The sequence below is a fragment of the Ammospiza nelsoni genome, chromosome Z (assembly GCF_027579445.1).
Source record: "Ammospiza nelsoni isolate bAmmNel1 chromosome Z, bAmmNel1.pri, whole genome shotgun sequence".
Taxonomy (NCBI): Eukaryota; Metazoa; Chordata; class Aves; order Passeriformes; family Passerellidae; genus Ammospiza; species Ammospiza nelsoni.
Window position 1 is genome coordinate 24,656,131 of NC_080669.1, and position 21,499 is coordinate 24,677,629.

The following is a 21,499-nucleotide window of genomic DNA, read 5'->3' on the forward strand; positions in this document are numbered from 1 at the left end:
TTTGAACAAGCAAAATTGAGTCATGCCTTTTTCCACCAAAATGCACAAGCACTCATGCGAATGTTCCAAATCACTAAAAGTCAAGCTAAAGCTATCATTCATACTTGCCCTGACTGTCAATTGGTACAACCTCCTGTTTCTACAGGAGCAATCAACCCCCGAGGCTTACAAAGCCTACAGTTGTGGCAAACAGATGTTACTAAATATCCTTCTTTTGATAAATTTAAAAATATTCATGTTTCCATAGACACGTTCTCTGGTGCAGTTTTTGCTTCCCTTCACACAGGTGAAACTGGCAGTCATGCCTGTCATCATTTCCTGCAAGCTTTTGCTTCATTGGGTGTACCCCAAGAAGTAAAAACTGACAATGGTCCCGCATACATATCTCAAAAATTGGCCACATTTTTAAATGAATGGGGTGTTCGACACATTTTTGGCATTCCCCACTCTCCCACAAGCCAAGCAATCATTGAAAGAACATATCAAACTCTAAAACGCATATTAGATCAACAGAGAGGGGGAACGGAGATCACCCCACAGATGAGACTGAATAAGGCTCTGTATGTTTTTAATTTTCTAAACCGTTCAAGTGAAGGTCCATTTTGATTAATAATTTGGGGAAAGGGTATGCTTTTGTCTCCACAGGTGTTGGAATTAAATGGGTTCCTGCCAAAAACGTCAAACCGTATCGCACTTCAGAACCTGTTGTCGAGCCCAGAACCGAGGGAGCAAGTACGCAGACGTGAACCGAATCGAAGGATCCCAGGTCTCGCCTGACGCCTCTTGTGCCTGACGTTCTTTGTGCATCGGTGGAACCCATGAACTCTGATTTTGTGCCAATGTTATTTATGAGTATGCTAATTGAATGCTGAATGGTTGTTTAACAAAGCTAATTTTTGGCTGAAAATTTAGGTTATTGTTTTGAAACCCATGAAGGGTTTCAGCAGGTATATTTTTACTCCAATTGGCTTCAGCTGTGGCATTGAGACAATTAGATCGAGTTGGATGTTGGCTGAGCAAACAAGCTAATGCCACATCCTCCGCAATCAGTGATATGTTGACCGATGTTGATAGTATTAGACATGCGACTCTTCAAAACAGAGCAGCCATTGATTTTCTTTTACTGGCAAAAGGACATGGTTGTGAGGAATTTGAAGGATTGTGTTGTATGAATTTGTCTGATCATTCTGAATCCATTCACAAAAGCATTCAAAAACTGAAGGATCTGACAGCCCAAATTAAAGAAGATGGAGGTTCCTGGTTGGATGATTTGTTTCAAAATTGGAGTTTTGCACCTTGGCTAAGACAACTTTGCGAGATAGATCTTTACGTATTAGGTGTTCTAATACTGATATTGATAGTGGTATCTTGTATACTCTGTTGTGTTCAGCGAATGATGAACAAAACAGTCTGAGAAGTTTTTGTCATTCAAGCAGGAGAATTAGGAAATAGAAGCACAGAGAGTGTACGAAATCTCACGAAAGCAGTAGATGAGGGTATTGACATGAACGAAGGTTTTGAATTAAGGCCTTGGAATCGACCAGAGTTTTTTGAACGATGACTTGTGACTGTTGCCAAACGTGATTCATATCTCTTTCAGGGATTGGGTCTTCACAGCATTAAGTTGCTGTGCCATAATATAGCAATGCTTCAGTTTAGTGAAAATAGGTTTTCAACAGATGATAAGCAGAAATTTTGCAATAGAGCTATGAAACGCAAGTAGCAAGCGACAAGAAAATGAAAGCCTCTGGGTCAAATAGAGAGGGGGAAATGTTGGAATCCTTAAGGTTAGAGGGTTTTTAGGAAATGGTTAAAAAAGTATAGGCCTCAGACTGAAGTTTTGTTAGCATTGCAAATACAGCAGAAAAGTTTCCCATGCAAGCAGAAAAGTTTCCCAAGCAGTAGACGTGACAAACCACAATAGGTCTTTGTGGAATTGGCTTTAGGATGGCAACAAGGTTATTTAATGTATATCTTTAGAAGGTTAGCATGAATAGAACTCTGTTCTTTGTCTCTTATGAACTAGTCTTTGTTTTAGCTACGATTACGTATGTTTTATAAGATTGGATAGAATGCTTGTCAATATGTGTTTTCTGTGTCTGATTGGCTGAATTATAGTCTGAGATGATTTTATGTATTGTTGTACCAGCGCTGTTGGGGGAGACATTTTTTTGGTGTGGATCAGTGAGCTGTCATGTCTCCATTTTGTATTTTGAGACTGATGTGCTGGAAATAAAAGCAAAAATCTCTTCACTGGTCTGGTTACAATGTTATCCATATTTGGATATATTGCTGCGGCCTAGTGGGTTCCTTTTTTAAGGCGTGGGTTCCTGACACCATTGGACTTATACCTGTCCCATCCCCCGCAGTAAGGCACTGGAACAGGTTGCCCAGAAGCTGTGGATGCCCCATGCCTGAAGTGTTCAAGGCCAGGTTGGATGTGGCTTTCAGCAATTGGTCTAGTGAAAGGTGCCCCTGCCCACTGCAGTGGGGTTGGAGCAGTCTATCTTTAATGTCCTTTCCAACCCAATCCATTGGGTGCAAATGCTTTGCACAAGACCATGCAGATGATGTCAGCTGTCCCCTCAATGATCACCTCTATAACCCCATTGCAGAGGGCCACAACACTTGGCAGGCATAATTTGCCCTTAATGAAGCCACACTGGCTGTCACTAACCATTTTCCATTTTCCTTATTTTCCATATGCCTTACTATAGTTTCCATGGGGATTTCACCAGGCACAGAGGTGAGACTGACTGGCCTGTAGTTCCACAGGTCCTTATTTCACAAGATCACAGAATCACAAAATGGCTAAGGTTGGAAGGAATCTCAGCAGGTCATTTTGATCCAACATCCCAGCTTAAGCAGGATTATTCTAGACCCTATGGCACAAGATAGCATCCAGATGGTTCTTGAGTATTTTCACAGAAGGAGACCCAATAATCTCACTGTTCCTCTTTGTGATCAGCCACACGGTAAAGAAGCCCTTCCCATACTGAGGTGCAGCTTTTCTGCTTGCTGTATTGCTTGGCACCACGTAGAAGAGCCTATGTCCATCGTCTCGGCACCAACTCATTAGATATTTATAGACATTCCTGAGGCTCCCTTCTCAGTTGCCTCTTCTCAAGGCTACAGGCCCACCTCCTTCAGCTCTTCCTGGTGAGAGAGATGTTCCAGTCCCCTCATCATCTTTGTTGCCCTCCACTGTACGTGCTCCGGAAGCTCCATGTCTCTCTTGTACCGAGAGGCTCAGACTGGGACACAGCACTCCAGATGTGCCTCACCAGGCCTGAGGAAAGGGACAGGATTACCTCCCTCAATTGCTGAAATTCCCATTTTAAAAAGGGAATTTGTTTGAGGAATATAAATTGCTTCTCTAAGAGCGGTGCTTTCCTTTGCCTCTTCTGTTGATGTTTCCTGACCAGTCCTATGTAGAACACACTGTCTGTGTCACTGGATTCAGGATGTTGTTATGGAAAACGGAGAGGTGAGCTGGAACGCCTTTTAAAGGCGGGGTTGCTGCTTCAGCCGCTGTGCGCCCGGCGGCGGCTCGGCCACTCAGGGACATGCACCGCATCGCTTCCGAGAGCAGCCTTCCTCCGCCCCGCAGGGGCAGCGGGCGGCTCCCGCCCCTCTGAGGGCGAGGGAAGCGCCGCCCCCGCCGCCGCCGCCGAGCTCACGGGGCCATGTCGGCTCCGCGGGCTGCGGCGCGGGAGCGCGGCCCGGGCCCGGGGCCGGAGCCGGGCGGCAGCACGCAGACATCGCACCGGCTGCTGGCCTACAGCGATGCGCTGCTGTCCATCATCGCCACCGTGATGGTGAGCGCCCGGTGGCGGGAGGCGGGGAGGGAGGCAGGGAGGGAGAAGCCTGGGGCAGCCGCGGCCGGTCCCGGCTTTCTGGGGGGCGCCCGTGCCTGCCCGGCCCGCCCGGCTCCGCGCCCGCCCCGCTGTCGCCATGTGTCGGGGCCGTCCCGGAGAGGTGTCGGCTGTGCCGCCGCGGCGGGCCGGGCCATGGCCAGGGAACGGCTGTGACTTCCAGAGCTGCTCCTGGTTACGCGATCCGCTGGCCCCTGAGGGTTGCGTGGTTTTAGGGAAGTGCTCAACAAGGAAAAGAACGTCATGTGCTAATAAACATTTTGTTATTTCAGATTTTGCCGGTGGCTCACACAAAAATACATCCTGACCAGGTATCACGTGCCGTTTGTTGTTTCTTGTGTCCTCCCAAGTAGATGTAACACCCTCGTTTAGCACGTAACATCCTCGCCATAGATTATAATTACTTTTCTATGAGACATGAATTGCCCATTTAGCCAAAACATCTTTCAAAAAGGATCTGGTCTTCTTGGTAATAAACCATCACTGAGAGAAGCTTACATAGCACAATCTGAATGCTAGTTTTAAAGTCAGGTTCATAATAAATGTAATTTGAATAAACAAAGGTGGAGAAAGAAGACTACAGGAAAGAAATTAATTCTGAGGATACCCAGGAATTTTAGGAAACAATAATTTGAGAAATTTACAGGTTTTTTCTTTTGTTGCTATTTATTTTTCTACTCTTAAATAGACATAAATCTTAGTTTAAGAAGTTCAGATAAGATTTGTATTGCAGCAAATATACTATATGAGTCTGTTTAAGCCACTGTAGTCGTATTTGGAAAATTTGCTGAGATTAAGCCCTCTCCTTACTGCTTTTTAACAATGGTCACATGAAACCTCTTCAATGCTTCTACTACAGAATTCAGTGCTGTGAAAGTAAAAGAGGCATATTGTGTCCAGTCCTCTGAAATGCATTATTATAGTAACAGTGATGAGAGAATGCATAAATGAGTAACAAGGTGAATAGAGCATTGGGAAGCCCTTTTTTTTACAGATTGATGAGATGTGTTGATACATCAAATGCCATATTTCAGCCTATTTACAAGTTCCTAATAAACTCTGTTCTCTGCAATGTACTAATGAGTTTGTTGAATGGGAACTGCATTTTTGGGAGGCATTTTTCAATAATACATTATATTGTTGTACATCTCTTTTTCAGATGTTGGTAATAATTTTGTAACATAACATTTATATTTTGTTTCCTTGGGTGTCACTTTCTGTTTCAGAAATTAGGTGAAAGTGTTCAGCAACTTCTTCTAGCAAAAATTGCCGTTTACTTGATGACCTTTTTAATAGTCACAGTGGCATGGGCAGCTCATGTAAGGTAGGAACATGATGTTTAAATCTAAAGTTAAAAGCTAGAAAGTGCAGGAGATAACCATGTCTCTGATGTATTTCTGTCTTGCTGCCAGACTTCTGAGTTGTCTTTTGTTGAATAATATTAGAAAACCATTGTAAAGAAATGCTACTCTTAGCAGTGAAAAGCTACTTTACACCACTGCCATAGTCATACAGAGTAAAACAAGCATTATGTATCTTTTAGAGTTACTTTTCTTCTTACCTTGAAGGCTAGATGGAATTAGACTTCTAATTCTGCTGAAAAGAACGTGAATTTGTAACTTGCATGCTCCACAACAAAGGAACTGTTATAGTACAGCTGGCCTAAAACTCATCTCATCTGTGCTCAGCAGTAGTTGTCGCAAAGTCAGTTGTAATGTTGCAGATTCTGTACTTCACAGAGCTGTGGACACTCCCACCTGCCATGTCTTGGTGGTTAAAAAGAAATTGGCACGCAGGCATCATGCTGGAACCAGAGCAGTTTTTGTTTGGATTTTGAAATTTACAAATGTCGCTATGCAAGTAGATTGGCTGCATTCCAATAAAGGTGTGAAACCTGTAATTGAGTATTTGAAGCTGAATCCCCACATCCATTCCTTTACTCCAGTGCTTTTCTTTGCTTGTATAAGTAAATGCTGAGGTACAGTCTCAGGGTTTTGTGGAGGGTGATGGGTCCTGTTTATTCTAAGTGATAGTTTTGTGAATGAGGAGTTTCAGTAACAAAATCCGGGGACATTTGCAAGGAAAGCTTTTTCTTTGTGCGCTGTCTCTTCAGGAGAAATTATTCTAAGCCTTAAAATTTTGAAAATACTCTGCCATTCAAATAGAAACCAGGTTCTTAATAATTGCTCCATGATTGAATTTCATTGTATCTCACTTTTAAGACTTTTCTAACAAATTACTCTCACATTTGAGCCTCATGAGTTTTGGTGGCACCTGGAATACTTGTATTAATTCTGTAGAGAAGGAAATTGGGTTTCCCCATACTACCATAAATGTACAATTTATATGTAGTGTTGTAGAATATATTTTGTGAGTTGGCATGTTCATGATACTTTGCCTTGCCTTAACAGGTTGTTTCAGGTGATAGAACATATAGATGATGTCCTGGCTCTTCTAAATCTGGTGAGTGTTGTCATAGAAGCTGGGTGGTTAACAAGCAGATACAGGTCACTTAAGTGTGTCTGTGAATATCCAAAAGTTTCTACATTAAATAGCATAACTTTGACATATTTCCAGGAAAATACAAAGATCTTTAGTTTCACTGTGACTGATTGATAAATAACTTGCTTTTAACTTGCAAATGTTTTACTGCAAACCAAAAGAAGCTCTGCAGCAGGTTAGTCTGAAGTTCATCTGGGGGAACTGAGTATTTTGCAATGTTGTTTCAAACTCTGTTCTCTGAAAGTATGCAACCACACAGTTATTCTAATTTTGTTAATAAAAGCACTGTTGGAGCTCCATGAGATAAAACTAGAGGAAATTATTTTAGAAGAATAGCCTAAGGCATCTAATTCTTACCTAATGTAGCTTTCAAAGCAATGTGTTTCTTTATACTTTTGTTTGCTGGGTTGGGTTTTTTGATTTTGCATTTTAGATGCGAAATAGTTACGATCAGCTATTAACGTTCTCGACAAATCAGAAACAACTGGTTAGAGAGTGTGGTAAATTTAGCATTTAGAAAGATGTCTCATAAAAACCATAGCAAAGTTTTACCTGGGGTATTGGTAACACAGGAAACTGTAGTGTTTTCTACAACAAGCTTGTACACTTTGCCTAGAGAACATGTAAGATGTGTACAAAAGCAGCCATTTGCTGTCAAAACTTTGCAACTTCAGAAATATGGGTATTTTTCATTATGCAGCACAAACATCTGATCTCCTTGTAAAATACAAAGCAAGCAATGCCCTCATTAAAGATGTGTTCAGAAAATACATACTGTTTCAAAATGCTTTTTTTCTGTTTTAGGCTTGTATGATGATCATAACCTTCTTGCCATATACAGTAAGTAATTTTCTAAAATCTGAAATTTGTTTAATTACATTGTTTGTTTCTTCATTTATTTGGAAAGACTCTACCAAAGTATTCAGAAACGCAGGAAAGTGTTGTTATAGTACAAATCCTCAATCCATTGTCATCATTAACTGTTGCTTCTTTAAAATTCATGAAGCTATTTTATAACCTTCAAATACTTCATGTTCTAGACCTGGCAGAAAATGGGTATTCCAGCAACAAAACTTACAGTTATGGGAAGTCATAGTATCATAGAATAGTTCAGGCTGGGAGGGGCCATTGAAGGTCCTATAGTCCAACCCCTGCAAAGATCAGGAACATCTTCAACTAGATGAAGTTTCTCAAAGCCCCATCCAACCTCACCTTGTACATCTCCAGGGATTGGGCAACTGTGCCAATGTTTTACCACCCTCCTGGTAAAAAATTTTCCATGATTTCTTTTAAAAAAGCAGCTGTATTGAAGAAGGTCCACGTTATCTGATAAGAATTTTGGTAAGATAAATAAAACTGTGTTTCAAACTCCTCCTTATATGGCAGGACATTTTCCTTTTGTAATTTAGACCAAGTTTGTGGTATCACTTCTGATTTGCTCTGCAAGGTTGATTCTAGCAGCTGAGGGTTTATGTTTAAAATCTGCACAATTTTTGGTCATATGACCTTAAAAGAATATTTGCAAATGAATACTATATTAACAGAACAAAACAGTTGATTAAAATGCATCTTGACAGTTGTAAGTGTAAGTAGGACAGGCACCTGTTTCTATGTGGGTATGTATGTCTTATATGTAGTCTGCAAAAAATGAGGCTGTGGTCACTAAGACGATGTTTATCAGCAAGAGAACATACTTTTCATTTTGCCTTGAAGCTGGAATTTTTTTTAGAAAGCTGTCCATGTTACTTTAACACTACACCCTGCTTTTCTTCTTTTCCTTTTTTTAAATTTTTTTTCCTTTTTCATCCTCCTCTAAAGAAGCTGCAAAAATTAATACAACAGGGAGCCATGGAGGTAGACAAAATAAAGGATTCAAAAAGGTATCCTAATATCAAGAATTTTCACAGCTATGATGTCATGTCAACCAAAACCAGTTAAGCTTTATGCTCAGGTACAAGCCACTCTGGAGGCTCTTTATTATGGAGGCACAGTGCCAGAATGGCTAAGGTTTAGCACTGTCAATGTCAGAGCAGAACCATCTCTCCAGATGCCTTTGGTTGGGATGCCTGCATGTATTTGTGGCTAGAAATAGCATTTAATGGAATTATGATGAAATGCAAATTATTATGTAGATTTATGAATATTTGCAATATTGAATGAAGAGTGCTTCTGTTTCTCTACTGTTATTCCTGCATTGCTTCTTAATTAAATATATGATCTTGTTGATTTTTTTCTAGTTTTCCTTAATGGCCTCCTTTCCAGGGGTACCTTTTGGCATCTTCCTGTTCAGTGTTTGTGCTGTTGTCATTGGCCTTATACAGGTATTGGAGCTCTCCATTAGCATTTTCACTTTTACATAGACTTTCTTGTGTAGAACTGAAATTAAGCTTCTTAGTGAGTCGCATAAATTGCTAAATATGTTATTTGTATAGCATTCTTTTTCAAAGTTATGCCCATTATGATAATACAGTACCTGTATGTAAAACAGAAGTTCCCTGTCCCATTAAGCTGTTTTATGCAACTAAATCAGCTGATCTCAGTGTTCACAGAATTCCTTTCCCACTCTTTGCAAAAATGCATTGAGGAAAGAACAGTTGAGTTTTCCATGCAGCAGTGGGTGACGGAACACAGGTTTTCAGTCTGAAGTCCAGCAGCATTCTTCCTCCTGTGCAGTGCTTTGTTGCTTTCAGTTCCTTGTTACAGAGGTCTTCATTCCCCTTCATCAAGGATCAAAGGAGGAGACTAAAATCTTCACATAAATCTTTGAGTGTGTTGTCAAATCTCAGAGTTTCTAGGACCAACTTTCCATATGGGAGTGAAGAATAAGCTTGCAAGTGTTTCAGAATGTGTTGATTTATAGTTCTATGTCTTATGTTTGAAATCCTTCATATATTTATATGTAATAAGTTCAGTAATGCTCTTTTCCTTGCAGGCTGTGATAGTAGCATATGGATTCTATCACCCACACTTACTGAATCAACAGATACAGGAATCTGAAAATCAGAATTTCTATAAACGTCATATCTTAAAGATTATCCTGAGAGGACCAATTTTATGCTTTTTAGCAGCCATATTTTCTTTTTTCTTTATTCCTTTGGTAAGTTCTCTCGGTTGACAGAAAACTTTGATGCAGCAGTTTGTATTAGCTGTCTTTAGGACTGCGTATGAAAATAGTGATGTCTGTGTTAACTATGCACACTTTCTTCATTGCTAGTTCTGGTATAATAAAGCCTCAATCTTGGCCTTATTATGGAGCGATGCAAGGACCTGGGAGCCCCGTCCGTCTGGGAGGCCGAGAGCCCAAATGCCCAGGCAGCTCGCAGCCATGGCTACCCTTAGCAAGCCCAGTGATTGTCAGCTCTTTAGCGATTATCAGCTCTCTTAGGATCTCAGCTCTTTGCTTGCTTGCTGGGGTGCCCTTGGCTGAGGCTTGAAGCAGACGCGAGAGAGAAGAAGTCCTGGTGTTCCACAGCAATTGTTTATTGGGGAGTCTGTGAAGGGTCCAGTGATGGCTCTTCTTCTGTCTAATGGGCTAAAACAGCCCCTTTTTATAGCATAAAGGGGGATCCAAATATGTCCAATAGTGGGGGTTAGGGAAAAGTGACCCATGGGGTTACAGAGATAAGCTTTGGGGCGCAGGGTCAGAGACAGGAACTTATTTTGCTGTCTCATCATGACTCAGGAGTTCCTACTGTTAAGCCTCAATCCTCCATGGAGCTTTCCCAACCTCTATGGAGTGTGCTACATTCTAGGGTGTTGTTTTTTGCATTGAATGTATTTAATCACATATATCAACCTGTAACTTGATCCATGAATTTGTATAGTGTAGAAAGAATGTTCTGCTAAATTATTACTTGCTGTGCCTGCTTTTTTGTTTGTTTTTAGCAGATCTTCCAAACTCTATGTTAGTATCTTGTGCATCAGAAATAGTTGAGGAAATTTATGTGAAATGAACACCACATTGCACAAACTGAAGAATGCAATTGCTGCACTAACTTAGAGTGTAAGAGCAAACAGAGAAGGGAGACCAGTTAGGCCACCTGCCTGTCAAGGACTGCTTTTACATAGCCTTTTTCTCTTCCATCTTTAGTTGATGTCAGTGAGTTGCTCCTACTTATTAATACAGCTTTAACTCTTTTCTGGAACCCCTACTCAGAACTGAAATCTAGTTTTTGAATGTACGCTGAGCTTCCATTCCTCTTGTTCTTTAGGAAAAGATGGATTTTGAGAAAGATTCCACAGGAATTGGCAGTATTTAAATAATCCCTAAGTTTGTGAGAAATCAGGTTGCTCTTGATGAAAGGGTCAGTTATAAGTCTAAACATGAAAAGGCCTAGTTTTGTCTGAAAATATGTTTTCCTCTTCTTCCTCACTCCGTTCACTGTAGTTTGGTTTTTGTTTTTAATATTAGCAATGGTGAAATTACTCTCCAAGTTGCTCCTATGCTTAGACCTGTGCAAAACCTGTGAACCAATGTGTTTTTGTGACACAAATAGTAGAATCTTAAAGTATCATGAATTGGAAGAACCCATAAAGGATTATGTGGGATAATTCTTCAACTTCCAAAGTAGTTATTCCTGCACTTTTTGTCAGCAGAATTATTTCCCTCCCTGTTTTAGTTTGCTTCATTACTGGTACTAAATTAGCTAGGAAAAAACAGTATTTGGTTCCACATACATTATTCAGGAAGTAAATGAGCATTTCAGCTGAGCCTTTTTCTTTTTGAAAGTCAAGATTTCTTTTTCTCAGTGTTATTAGTTCTAAGATTGAGAGTTATAGTTTCATACAAAATCTGGAAGGTAATTTATATTTTTGATAACTATATTTAAACTGTTCATTTTCTTCTCCAACAGTCTTATGTACTTCTTGGACTTGTAATCATTTTTCCGCATCTCAGTCGATTAATTACATGGTGTAAAAACAAAATTCTTGGTAAGTAACAAAATTCCTAGGCATATGTTCAGATTAGGTTGTCAACCTGTTATGCAGACAGCCTAGAATGAAGTAATTTCAGTTCTGCTTTCATTTTCAGTCTCGGAACATAGTGATTTTAGGGTTTATTGATGTGCTTCTAAACAGTGTCTCCCTTGCTCCCTAATTTCCCCTCATTCCCATGCGATGAGATTTGTGTAAGGCACAACACATTGTAAGATCATTTTTCCAGTGCAAAACCTTTCTTTTTTGTCCTGATAGTGCTAGTGCATACGGACACACTATATATGAATGACAGTGGCAGGCCATCTATCCCTTTTCCCTCCTCAAGAGGGAGCATGGAGATGGAAGAACATAAGGAAGAAAGCTCTGTGCCTTTACCACTTCCTTCCCCGCAATGCTGAATAGTCACACATTTTCAAACAGGCAAGAACTGCACCTGTAAATCAAACTTTCTCACAATAGTTACTGTTCAGGGTATTACTAATTACTCATTAATCTAACTGCTATAATCTAAAGATTTGCCTTCACACATGTCTCAAGTTAACCTAAACTCATGATTCCTTCCCTCATGTGCTTTCTGCCCTCCTTGTGTCAGGAGTAACAACTGCACAACCATAGCAACCTGAGCTGCCCTTAAATCCTGCTGAGAAAGAGGTTGGCATTGCTAAAATAAAAGGAGCAGGGGATATCGTGCAACCTACTTAGCTGAAAGGTGCAGTGTCCCTCTGAGAGAGAGCATAGAGCCACTGAAGAGATAATGTCTTTGTTACTGACACTCCCAAGCTGGGGCAGAAGAATAACACTTTTGTACTTCTACTGTTGCTGTTCAGACTAGTACAAGTCTGTCTGTTTCCAGTGCAAGTGTGAGCATACTCTTCAGTCCCCATGTGGCAGCAATAACAGGCAGAAATGGTCTAAAAGGATGAAGCCAGACTCAGAGCCTAGAATAAACACATACAAATATTGTCCATGCTTATTGTGATGGGGCCAGTGTGGTTTGCAGTCAGGTCACATATCCACCTCACCCTATCAGATGGCTGAAATACTGCTTTACTGAATTTCTTGTGAATACACCTGCTTTGCATTCCTGTGGAGCCTTAACCTTTTATATATATACACTGAAGCAGTGTATTTTTGCTAGGTAGGCACTTCTGAGTTCACTCTTTAGAGATGTGTTCAACATTTCCTATAAAAACTACACCTTTTGACAAAAGGCTTGAATTATTTTAAGTGTGTCCAATATCCTTGTTCAGCCCCCGTGGTTTTTTTCAAGACAGGTTTTTACTACCATGTAGTCTAAGTTCTCCAAGCTGTCGTAGCAGCCCTAAAGCTATTAGGCCTTCCTGAAGTACAGCATCTGATTTGTTCAATTACAGCTTTGAGTCATTACTAATGGCTTGCCATACAGTTTAAAGGAAAGAGCTTTTTTTTTTTTTTTTGTCCATGAAGCACTTGTCTTGAAAGAAACATAAATTTCAGGGAGAGGCACATATGCCAAAAAAAGTAGAGTGACTGACATCCTTTTGTCAGTAGAGTGACTGGCATTCTTTTGTCTAAAGAAAAGTTTAGGCAGATAGGGAAAAAAGGTGGTCACAGTAGGTTGTTGAACTACCTTATTTTATACTTGTTTTCATGATTAAGCCTCTGGATTGTTTCCAGGTCAGAGAGGTGAAGAGGAGGAACCTCATAGCTTAGAAACCTTCACTTTTTACCTCAGTGAGCCTCTGAGTAAGGAACGAGTAGAAGCATTCAGTGATGGAGTCTATGCCATTGTAGCAACCTTGCTCATTTTGGATATATGGTAAGGCTTTGTGCTGGTTCTTACACTTTGTCTTGTAAAATATATAAACTTCTGTTTGTGTGTAACATTTGAGGAAATAAAATTAATCAAACATTGTGTTTAACTTCCAAAATCTGCAGTGGTTACTTTAAAGTATGATTTTCTGGAAGGACTCAGAGCACAAACCAAAGATACTTTTTAACATCCACATTCCAGTAATGATGATCAGTGTGCATAATACATGTTGGGATGTAGAGTCTTGAAGAACAAAGCTTCCTTTTTTTGCTTAGTTATGTTTTCAGATGAAAGCTTTTTTGTGAATAAAAGCTGTTTAGTCTCTGTATAAACTTTATTAACCCAAAGGAATGCCAACCTGCATTCAGATTTCCTTATATATATATTATTTGAAACACTGTATCTAAATTACTAGAGAAGTTCAGGGTGGATTCCTGTTGTTCACTACTTTCTCAAAGTAAAGCAGCATAATTCAGTCTTGCTCCAGGTGTGTTTTTATAACAGGAATATGTGAAGTAAATTAATTTTTCTCTCCACAGTGAAGACAATGTTCCTGACCCCAGAGAAGTTGAGGAGAAGTTCCATGGCAGTCTTCTTGAAGCTTTAAGTGAATATGGGCCAAACTACCTTGCTTACTTTGGCTCATTTGTTACAATTGGTCTCCTGTGGTTTGTCCATCACTCTCTTTTCCTTTATGTAACAAAAGCTACCCGGTTAATGGGACTGCTCAACATACTTTCATTGGCTTTCATTGGTGGGCTTCCACTAGCTTACCAGCTGACCAGTGAATTTGCAGAAAAGTCTCATAATGAAATAGAAGCCATTCAGGTCAGCTGTGTGATCACTTTCTTTGCCAGCATATTTCAGTTTGCAATATGGACTACAGCCCTTCTCAATGAAGAGGAAACTTTGCATGCCTTTGCTAGATATGGTGGCAAAGAGCATGCCTTCATGTTTGCCAAGCTGGCTCTTTACCCTTGCGTAAGCCTGGGGGCCTTCTTTCTAACTTGCTTGTTAAGTGAATTTAGCACTGCAATTTTCCATCTTATGCAGATTGTAATCCCATTTGCTTTTCTTGCCTTGCGCATTTTTGTTAGAATTTCTTTAACTGCCATAAAGTTTGTGATGTCTCTCTCCAGACGGAAGGTTGTATTGTTAGAAGAGGAGGAGGCATGTTTGTCTCCAAACGAAACACTGTCCTAAATTTCTGCGCGGTGCATGTGAAGTTAAGAGATCAGCTTCAGCTCCTCTGACTTGCATTATATTTGTGTGTGGATTATATTGATGTAAACCAAAGCCTGTATTGACCATAACTGGGGCATATTTATGTTTAAGCTGACCATGCTCAAGACCCTTTCTCCAAAATCTGCTATTGAAAATATTGGATAAAGAGGGGATGCAAAGAAAAGCATGTTCCCCTTCTTTTAGTATTGCCTTATAGAAAAAAATGCTGCTTGACATGTAACTGCAGCAATGATCAATTAAGAAGTGCGCAGATACCCAGGAAAATGGCAGCCAAACACAGAGGTCGGTTGAGTTTCTATGTAAGAGAATGTGAGGCATGGAAAACACAGAGACATCTGGATTTCTGGATGGTACATCATAGGAGAACATGTGTGCATACAAGTTACTGATTTTTTTTTTTTTTCAATGTTAAATTTTTTAATGTTTTTTTTCAATGGTCTGTCCTGCGTAGTCACAAACAGGGGATAGCAGTTGGAAATCTAACTGTTTGAGTGGCTCTGTGTGAGTTTAGATGGGAGTTGCAATTGTGATAGCAGTCTTCCAAGCCATCTGAACACAAGTTCTTTGGCCATATCTATTCTTTTTTTAAAAGTGTGTAACAAATGAGGAATCATCTGGCTTTGCATCCAAGTTTCAACTAGCTTTGATATTTTCTGAGGGAAAAGAGCTCTGTGATTAGATGTAAGTTTTTTTCTGTTCTGCAGAAGCTTCTTGTCTGAAGTGTTTTAATTTCTCAGGCTTTTTGTGTCTGTTTTTTGTCTGGCAATGGAACATTCTTCTGTTACTCAGAAGGCATGGTGTCATATTCAAGGAGAGTATGAGACTGCAATATGTGAGAGTTCCACATCAGATAAAGGAGTTAAGCTTTCTCTTGAGTTGTGGACAAGTAAGGGGTCCCACAGATTTCTGAGTCTCAGGAAGACAGCAGAAGAAACTAACCCCTAGAACTTCCTGTCCATGATAATGTTGAATTTTTTTATTTTTTTTTTACACTTACATAGAGCTGGATAAGTATTGTGCTTTTCAAATCATCTAAACTCTGGCTGCCTTAGAAGCCATTACATTTCCTTCTGGCAGAGTGATTAATTTGTATCTTGAATTATCTTAGTGCCTGACAACTTTAATGCCATAATTAAAGGCATTTGGGGAATTTTGTTATTCATCATGGAAAAAAAAAAAGTGGCAAAATATGCCTGAAGAAATTACAGATGAAAAACAAATATCTCGTTTCAGTTGAGATCAGTCTTGAAAGCACTTGTGCTTTTGTTTTGAAGCACCTTGATACCGAATATGTCATTGTGAATATTACATACTTCTCATGAAGAGTATGTTCAGCTATTCAAGGGGATTTATACCTAGTTGTGGTTAAATTACTTCCATTGTGTTGTGTATAGCAGTTTTTCTGATACTTAATAAAAGCACTTTTGGTTCTGTATGGTTTTGTTTCTAATGTGCAGCAGACACATAGTAGTGAATATGTGTATTTGTAATAAATTGCAATCAGTGAAGAAACAAAACTTCAAGCCATTTATTTCTTCTCTGTAAGTGAACTTTAAGGCCAATGTCTGTAATTAAAATTACGTTAGGTGGGTTTTTCCTATAAGGTCACCAAGGTCCCTTCCAACCTCAGCAGTTTTGTGATTTTTTTTTACAAAATACCAAAATGTTTTTAATGTGATGTAAAGAAATGTTGATTCTACTTCTCCTGGTACCTGAAGAGAATGAAACCCAAAAACTAGCCAAGGAGTTTCATTTCAGTGTCTATAAGGATGCTTTGTATAAAGCCATGTATAAATATTACAAGGCACTGTACTCGCTCAATAATGGGGTTTTGGGGGGGGGGGGGGGCGTGTATGCATCATTTTGGTTGGTTTGGTTTTTCTGGGTTGGTTTGTTTCTGATTTTTTTTGTTTACCCCACTTAGAAATAAGTCATTTGTTCTGCACTTCTGCAGAAAGAACAGTTTTATTCAGTTTTATTTTTGCTTGCAGTCAAAATAGCATTATTCAACCCAAATTTGGTAATATGTCAGAACCTAAATCTAAGGACAAACATGATATGAGACTTTATATAAAGTGAGGTCATTTAGCATCATTTCAGGTTCTTTAGAAACAAACATCAATTTGAATTCTGTCACTTTCAAGTAGGAGATCATTCCCAAATATAACTGTAACTAGTTGTTCTTGATAGAATTGCTAATGACCACAGGGTATTGTATCTATGAAAATTAAACTGAAATGCAGTAATTACAATCCCAGAACCATAGAATGGATGTCATTGGAAGGGGCCTCTGAAGACCATCTAGTCCAACCCTCCAGTTTGAAGCAGGGTGGGCCAGATGGGTTGGTTGCAGAGGTCTTTGTTCAGTCGGACTGAGCATCTGCACAGAGACACCACAACCATTTAATGACAGAATCATTAAGGTTGTAAGAGACCTTAAGATCATCCAGTCCAGCTGTTCACCCAGCAGTGCCTCTGTAACCCCTAGACCACTAAACCACATCACCTGCACCCGATCCTCATGCCTCTTGCACACCTCCAGGGATGGTGACTGCACCACCTCCCTGGCCAACCTACACCAATACCTGACTACCCTGACAATGAAAAAATATTTCTAGTATATGTTTTCAAAGTGCTCAACAGGTTTTAATGTACAATTACCCCAATGAGTTTAAAAAAAAATTAAAAATTAAAAAATAAAAGAGTGGTTATCTTTTGTTCCATTTAAAAGGAATTTCCTGCCGTTCAGTCTGTAAGCATTTGTCATTGAAAAACATGGATGAGATCCCCTCGATTCTTCTCACAGGCTGCATCACCGGAGCTCCCTCAGCCCCTGCTTGTGGCGGAGACGCTGCGGTCCCTCCGCCGCCGGAGCTCTTTGAGGGAGGGACCCGCCGACGCTCGGGAAGCAGAGGGCGGTGCCGCATTTGGCTTCCCGGTCACGGCTGTTCCCACCCCTTCCTGCAGCCACGCTCAGTTCCGGCCGCCGCCGCCGCCAGGATGGTCCCGCCGGTGCAGGTGTCCCCGCTCATCAAGGTGAGAGCGCTGGGAAGATCGCCCGGGCTGTGCCGGGGGCGCGGGGAAGGCCGCCCGGGCCGGCGGGCCGGGGCGCGGGGCTGCGGGGGCCGGCCGTGCTTGTGGGCTGAGCGAAGGGCGCGTCCTTGTCTCTGTTCCCGCAGTTCACCCGGTACTCGGCGCTGCTCGTGGGGATGATCTACGGCAAGAAGCGATACGGTGAGTGCGACGTCCCGGGCGGCCGCTGCCCGCTTCCCCGCTCCCGCCCCGCAAGGGCACCTTCAAATGTCACGGCCGCCATTTGCCTCCCTCGGCCCTGCCGCGGCCCTGCCGGGCGGCCTTGCTGGTGTGAAGGCACAGATCCCTATGAAATGTGCTTTTCTGCCAGCAAAACTGGCTTCTGCTCCTTTTTGACCGAGCCCGCAAAAGCGGAGCTTTCCGCCGGGGGTTCGGGAAGTTGTGTTTTAAAGGGCTTTTTGTTGGCAGACTACCTGAAGCCGATTGCTGAAGAAGAGAGGAGAGTAGAGGCGGAGGAGAAAAAGAAACGTGAAGAACTGGAGCGAATTGCAAAAGAGCTTGCAGAAGGTAGTTCCTCGGTTTAGTGTATTCATCCCACACTGTGTTGCAGGCGCTAGGCTGCAGGACTGGTGTTCCACCGCAGTGTTCTTAAGAGAAACTGGGGCCTGCAGCTAATCCCTGGAGGCGAGGATTAGGGCCGTGTGAGGAGTAAATAGTACTGCTGTCTCATTATGCCTGCATTTTGAAAAGCTTGTCAGAGCAAAACGTAACACTTTTGCTAAATGGCTGAGTTTCCACCAAGAAAACAAACTACTAAAAGATGCTCGTTGTTCTGTGAGGAAAACTGAATCTATATATCAACTATGCTGGCTTGTCTCTTCATCTGGATGTGCAAGCCCTTTGCTCCATGAAGTGTAGGAAGCTCACAAATATGACTAAATATAGGGCATAGGCAATGGTACGTAATTGCAACTTGAGACTTTTAAGTGGCATCACACGTGTATTGCTAGAGGTCAGCTTGGTCTTTTTGTATTTTGCAGTGTTAGAGCTGCTTTTGTTGTATCTCACATGCAGAGGGTGTGCTGGAGGGCATCATTTGCAGCTAATACTGCTGCTTTTGTTCTCATTCCCTTCCACTGTAGTATTCCAGCCGCAGTATTCCTGCTGCAGCATTGTTTCCCTTGTCCTTAGGATTATTTCTTCTGTTCCTTGTATGGGTCTAACAGAGGATTCCTTCCCCTCTCCCATACAGAGGAATGTACTTTCTAGCTTTGTTTCACCTAGGGTTTTTCGGTAGACTTAAAACTAAGAATTTTAAGAAAATTGATTAACAACTCGGGCTGTTCTTGGTGCAGATACACGCTCTGTAACTCTTTCCATGCAAAAGAACATTTGCATTGTTCTAAACAAAATTATTGTTGAAAAAAACACTATAATTAAGTACACATACAGAAATTAAAATATGTTTTGTCTATGACTTACTGGAGAGAAAGCTTTTTGCCTTCTTAAATACATCATCTCTATTGGTCATGGACTAAAAAAAAAAAACGGATCTTTAAGATGTTCTCTAGGTAGATGAAACTTTCTGTATTTTTGGAGGTGGAGGCTGTGCTGTAATGTTGCCAGGCCACTTAGTAAGGAAATTTTCATGATTATTGCTTTAGAATGTTTAATCTGTTTAAAAATGGCACGTAGGTGACAGGTCTGTTGTTCTCAACAATAGGTTTGATCTGGTTTTTTTCAGAAAAGCAGTTGTTAAACTCTATGTGCAGTGCAGTTGCTCAAGATTATTCCTTAAAATGGACATACCTGCAGTGGTAGCTTTTTCTGAGTTCATTTCACTTGTTAGTTCAGAAAACTGTCTTTCACCACTGAGTAAACTTAAAAGTTTGCCATCACCCCAGAGCTGTTAATTACAATTCTGTTGAATAAACAGAAGTGGGAATCATAAATACTGGCCAAAAGGAAATTACATAAGGATAGGCTCTATGTTTGTTTTTTTTTTAATGCTTTGTATGTTTTTGTTCTGCGTGGCTAATAGCTTTAATCATCTTTGTGTTTTCTTCCCTTTTAGCAAGTGAAGATTCCATACTGAAGTAAACAACAGATTTCATCTGAATTTCGCACATGGAAGTACATGGCTAGGCTCTGAGCTGTCCAATGGTTTTTGAATTCTGTGTGATACTCTATCAATAAAGTACTTACTACACTTCAGTTGGTATTTTTTGAGTGAATTGCCCAGAACAGCAGCAAATATAGGGACAGAATGTGACAGGAAGCAACTGTCACAATGTAGGTATTGTTGCAACTGAAATACACCATTGTTTTCTCCCAGCAGTAGCCAGTTGCTCCCCCCGTTATCCACAGGTAATGATCGTGATCAGAAAATACGTAAAATTTTATGTATATGGGCAGGTGGAGGAGACTGGCAAGGCACTGACTGCCTGAATCTGTTACTTAAATGGTTTGACTGGGGAGTTTCATAGAGTCATAGAATGTCAAGGGTTGGAAGGAACCCTCAGCATCATCTAGTCCCAGCCTCACTGCCATGGGCAGAGACACCTCTCACTACATAGTTGCTCAAGGCCTTATCCAACCTGGCTTTGAACAGTGCCTGCCATGAGCACTCACAGCCCAGAAAGGCAATGGGAAAGAAAGGCAGTCCAGAAAGGCAAGCACCCACAGCTCCCTGGGCAACCTGTTCCAGTATCTTGCCACCCTCCCAGAAAAGAATTTCTTCCCAATATTTGATATAAATTTCCCTTCTTTTGGTTTGTACCTGTTACACCTTGTCCTTTCACTACAGTTGCTGATGCAGAGTCCCTCTCCAGCTTCCCTGTGGAGCCTTTCAGATACTGCAGGATTGCCAGTAGGTTTCCACACAGCCTTCTCTTTTCCAGGCTGAATAGCCCCAGCTCTCTCAGCTTGTCTGGAGGAGGTGCTCCAGCCCTCTTATCAATGTTGTGGCCTCCTCTGCACTTGATCCAACAGTTCCATGTTTATTGCTAGAGGCACCAGAGCTGTTCTCAGTACTCCAGGTGGGTCTCACCAGAGCAGAAGGGCAGAATCCCCTCCCTGGCCCTGCTGCCCACGCTGCTCTGGATACAGCCCAGGGTCCTATTGCCTTCCTGGGCTATGAGTGCTCGTGGTGCTCCACACTGCTTGGTGTTGGTGCCAAACATTCAGAGGGTGCCCTTGATCCCACTGTACATGCTGCTGACAAAAGTGTTGAAGAGTATTTTGGCCCCTGGACTGACCCCAGAGGGATATCACCTGCCACCGATCTGCATGGACAATGAGCAGTGAATCACAATTCTGCATTTATGTCATCTTTTTTTTCAGTTTTGTTATCACAGTGCTCAATTATTGCTCAATTCTTTCATGTGGCAGTCAGGTTTGATTCTGGCTTGTCAAGCTATGTTGGGACCTGAGGAATTGGTGCTGACTCATTAGTCAGATATTCTAAACAGTACAGATGGACAGATGTTCCTCAAAACTAAGTTACAGACAAATTGTAGTGTATCTCATTCATAAGGAGTGACCTGCTACACATCTTAATTATGCAAGAGAGGTCTGCCACGCTTTCCACACGCTTTCCATGAACTGGCTTTGGGCAAGAAAGCTGTCCTTGTAATTCCTCTTAGATTGGGAAGAATTCTGAAGTGGGTTGGGAAAGGTACTGTGTATCTCTTTACAGCCATTCCAGAGGGACCAAATTAGTTCTCTGCCCCCCCATTCTGGCTAGACAATAGATGACTGTCTAGGTTCGAGCAAAAAAAAAAAAAAAAAAAAAGGCCAAGAAAGGGAAAGAAGCAATGAAAATAAGTCTTTCCTCTCAAAGGGTTTGAGGGGGAAGACCTTTCATGTTTATTCTGTATTCTGGAAAACACTACATCCACATGTTCTGCTGGAACTACATTTGTGTGACTCCTGAGTACTCTGCTGCTTTGTGAAAGGGAGTGGAATGCTTTCCTACTGAATCTAATAAATGTTTTTTCTACTCCTATAGTTTTGTGGAAGGAGTAGAGGAAGAGGTACAGAGAAAAAAGATCTTCCTCTTGCAAGTTTTATGATAGAGGATGGAAACAACTCAGCCTAGACTGAGTGAATCTAA

At 41.2% G+C, this 21,499-nt stretch overlaps 2 protein-coding genes across 2 annotated transcripts; both read left to right on the forward strand.

Moving 5' to 3' along the window:
- The first annotated feature begins 3,651 nt into the window (after positions 1 to 3,651).
- Positions 3,652 to 15,869, forward strand: TMEM175 (transmembrane protein 175). Its single transcript, XM_059492545.1, has 10 exons — positions 3,652 to 3,818; positions 4,148 to 4,186; positions 5,102 to 5,199; positions 6,287 to 6,338; positions 7,182 to 7,217; positions 8,615 to 8,698; positions 9,310 to 9,474; positions 11,231 to 11,309; positions 12,972 to 13,113; positions 13,647 to 15,869. Exons 1-10 carry the CDS (start codon positions 3,687 to 3,689, stop codon positions 14,308 to 14,310), a joined length of 1,491 nt encoding a protein of 496 aa, XP_059348528.1. The 5' UTR covers positions 3,652 to 3,686; the 3' UTR covers positions 14,311 to 15,869.
- Positions 15,870 to 17,251: 1,382 nt separating this feature from the next.
- On the forward strand, positions 17,252 to 19,599 carry ATP5ME (ATP synthase membrane subunit e). Its single transcript, XM_059492873.1, has 4 exons — positions 17,252 to 17,388; positions 17,532 to 17,586; positions 17,854 to 17,952; positions 19,460 to 19,599. The coding sequence occupies exons 1-4, from the start codon at positions 17,353 to 17,355 to the stop codon at positions 19,483 to 19,485; spliced, it is 216 nt and encodes a 71-aa protein (XP_059348856.1). The 5' UTR covers positions 17,252 to 17,352; the 3' UTR covers positions 19,486 to 19,599.
- Positions 19,600 to 21,499: the final 1,900 nt, after the last annotated feature.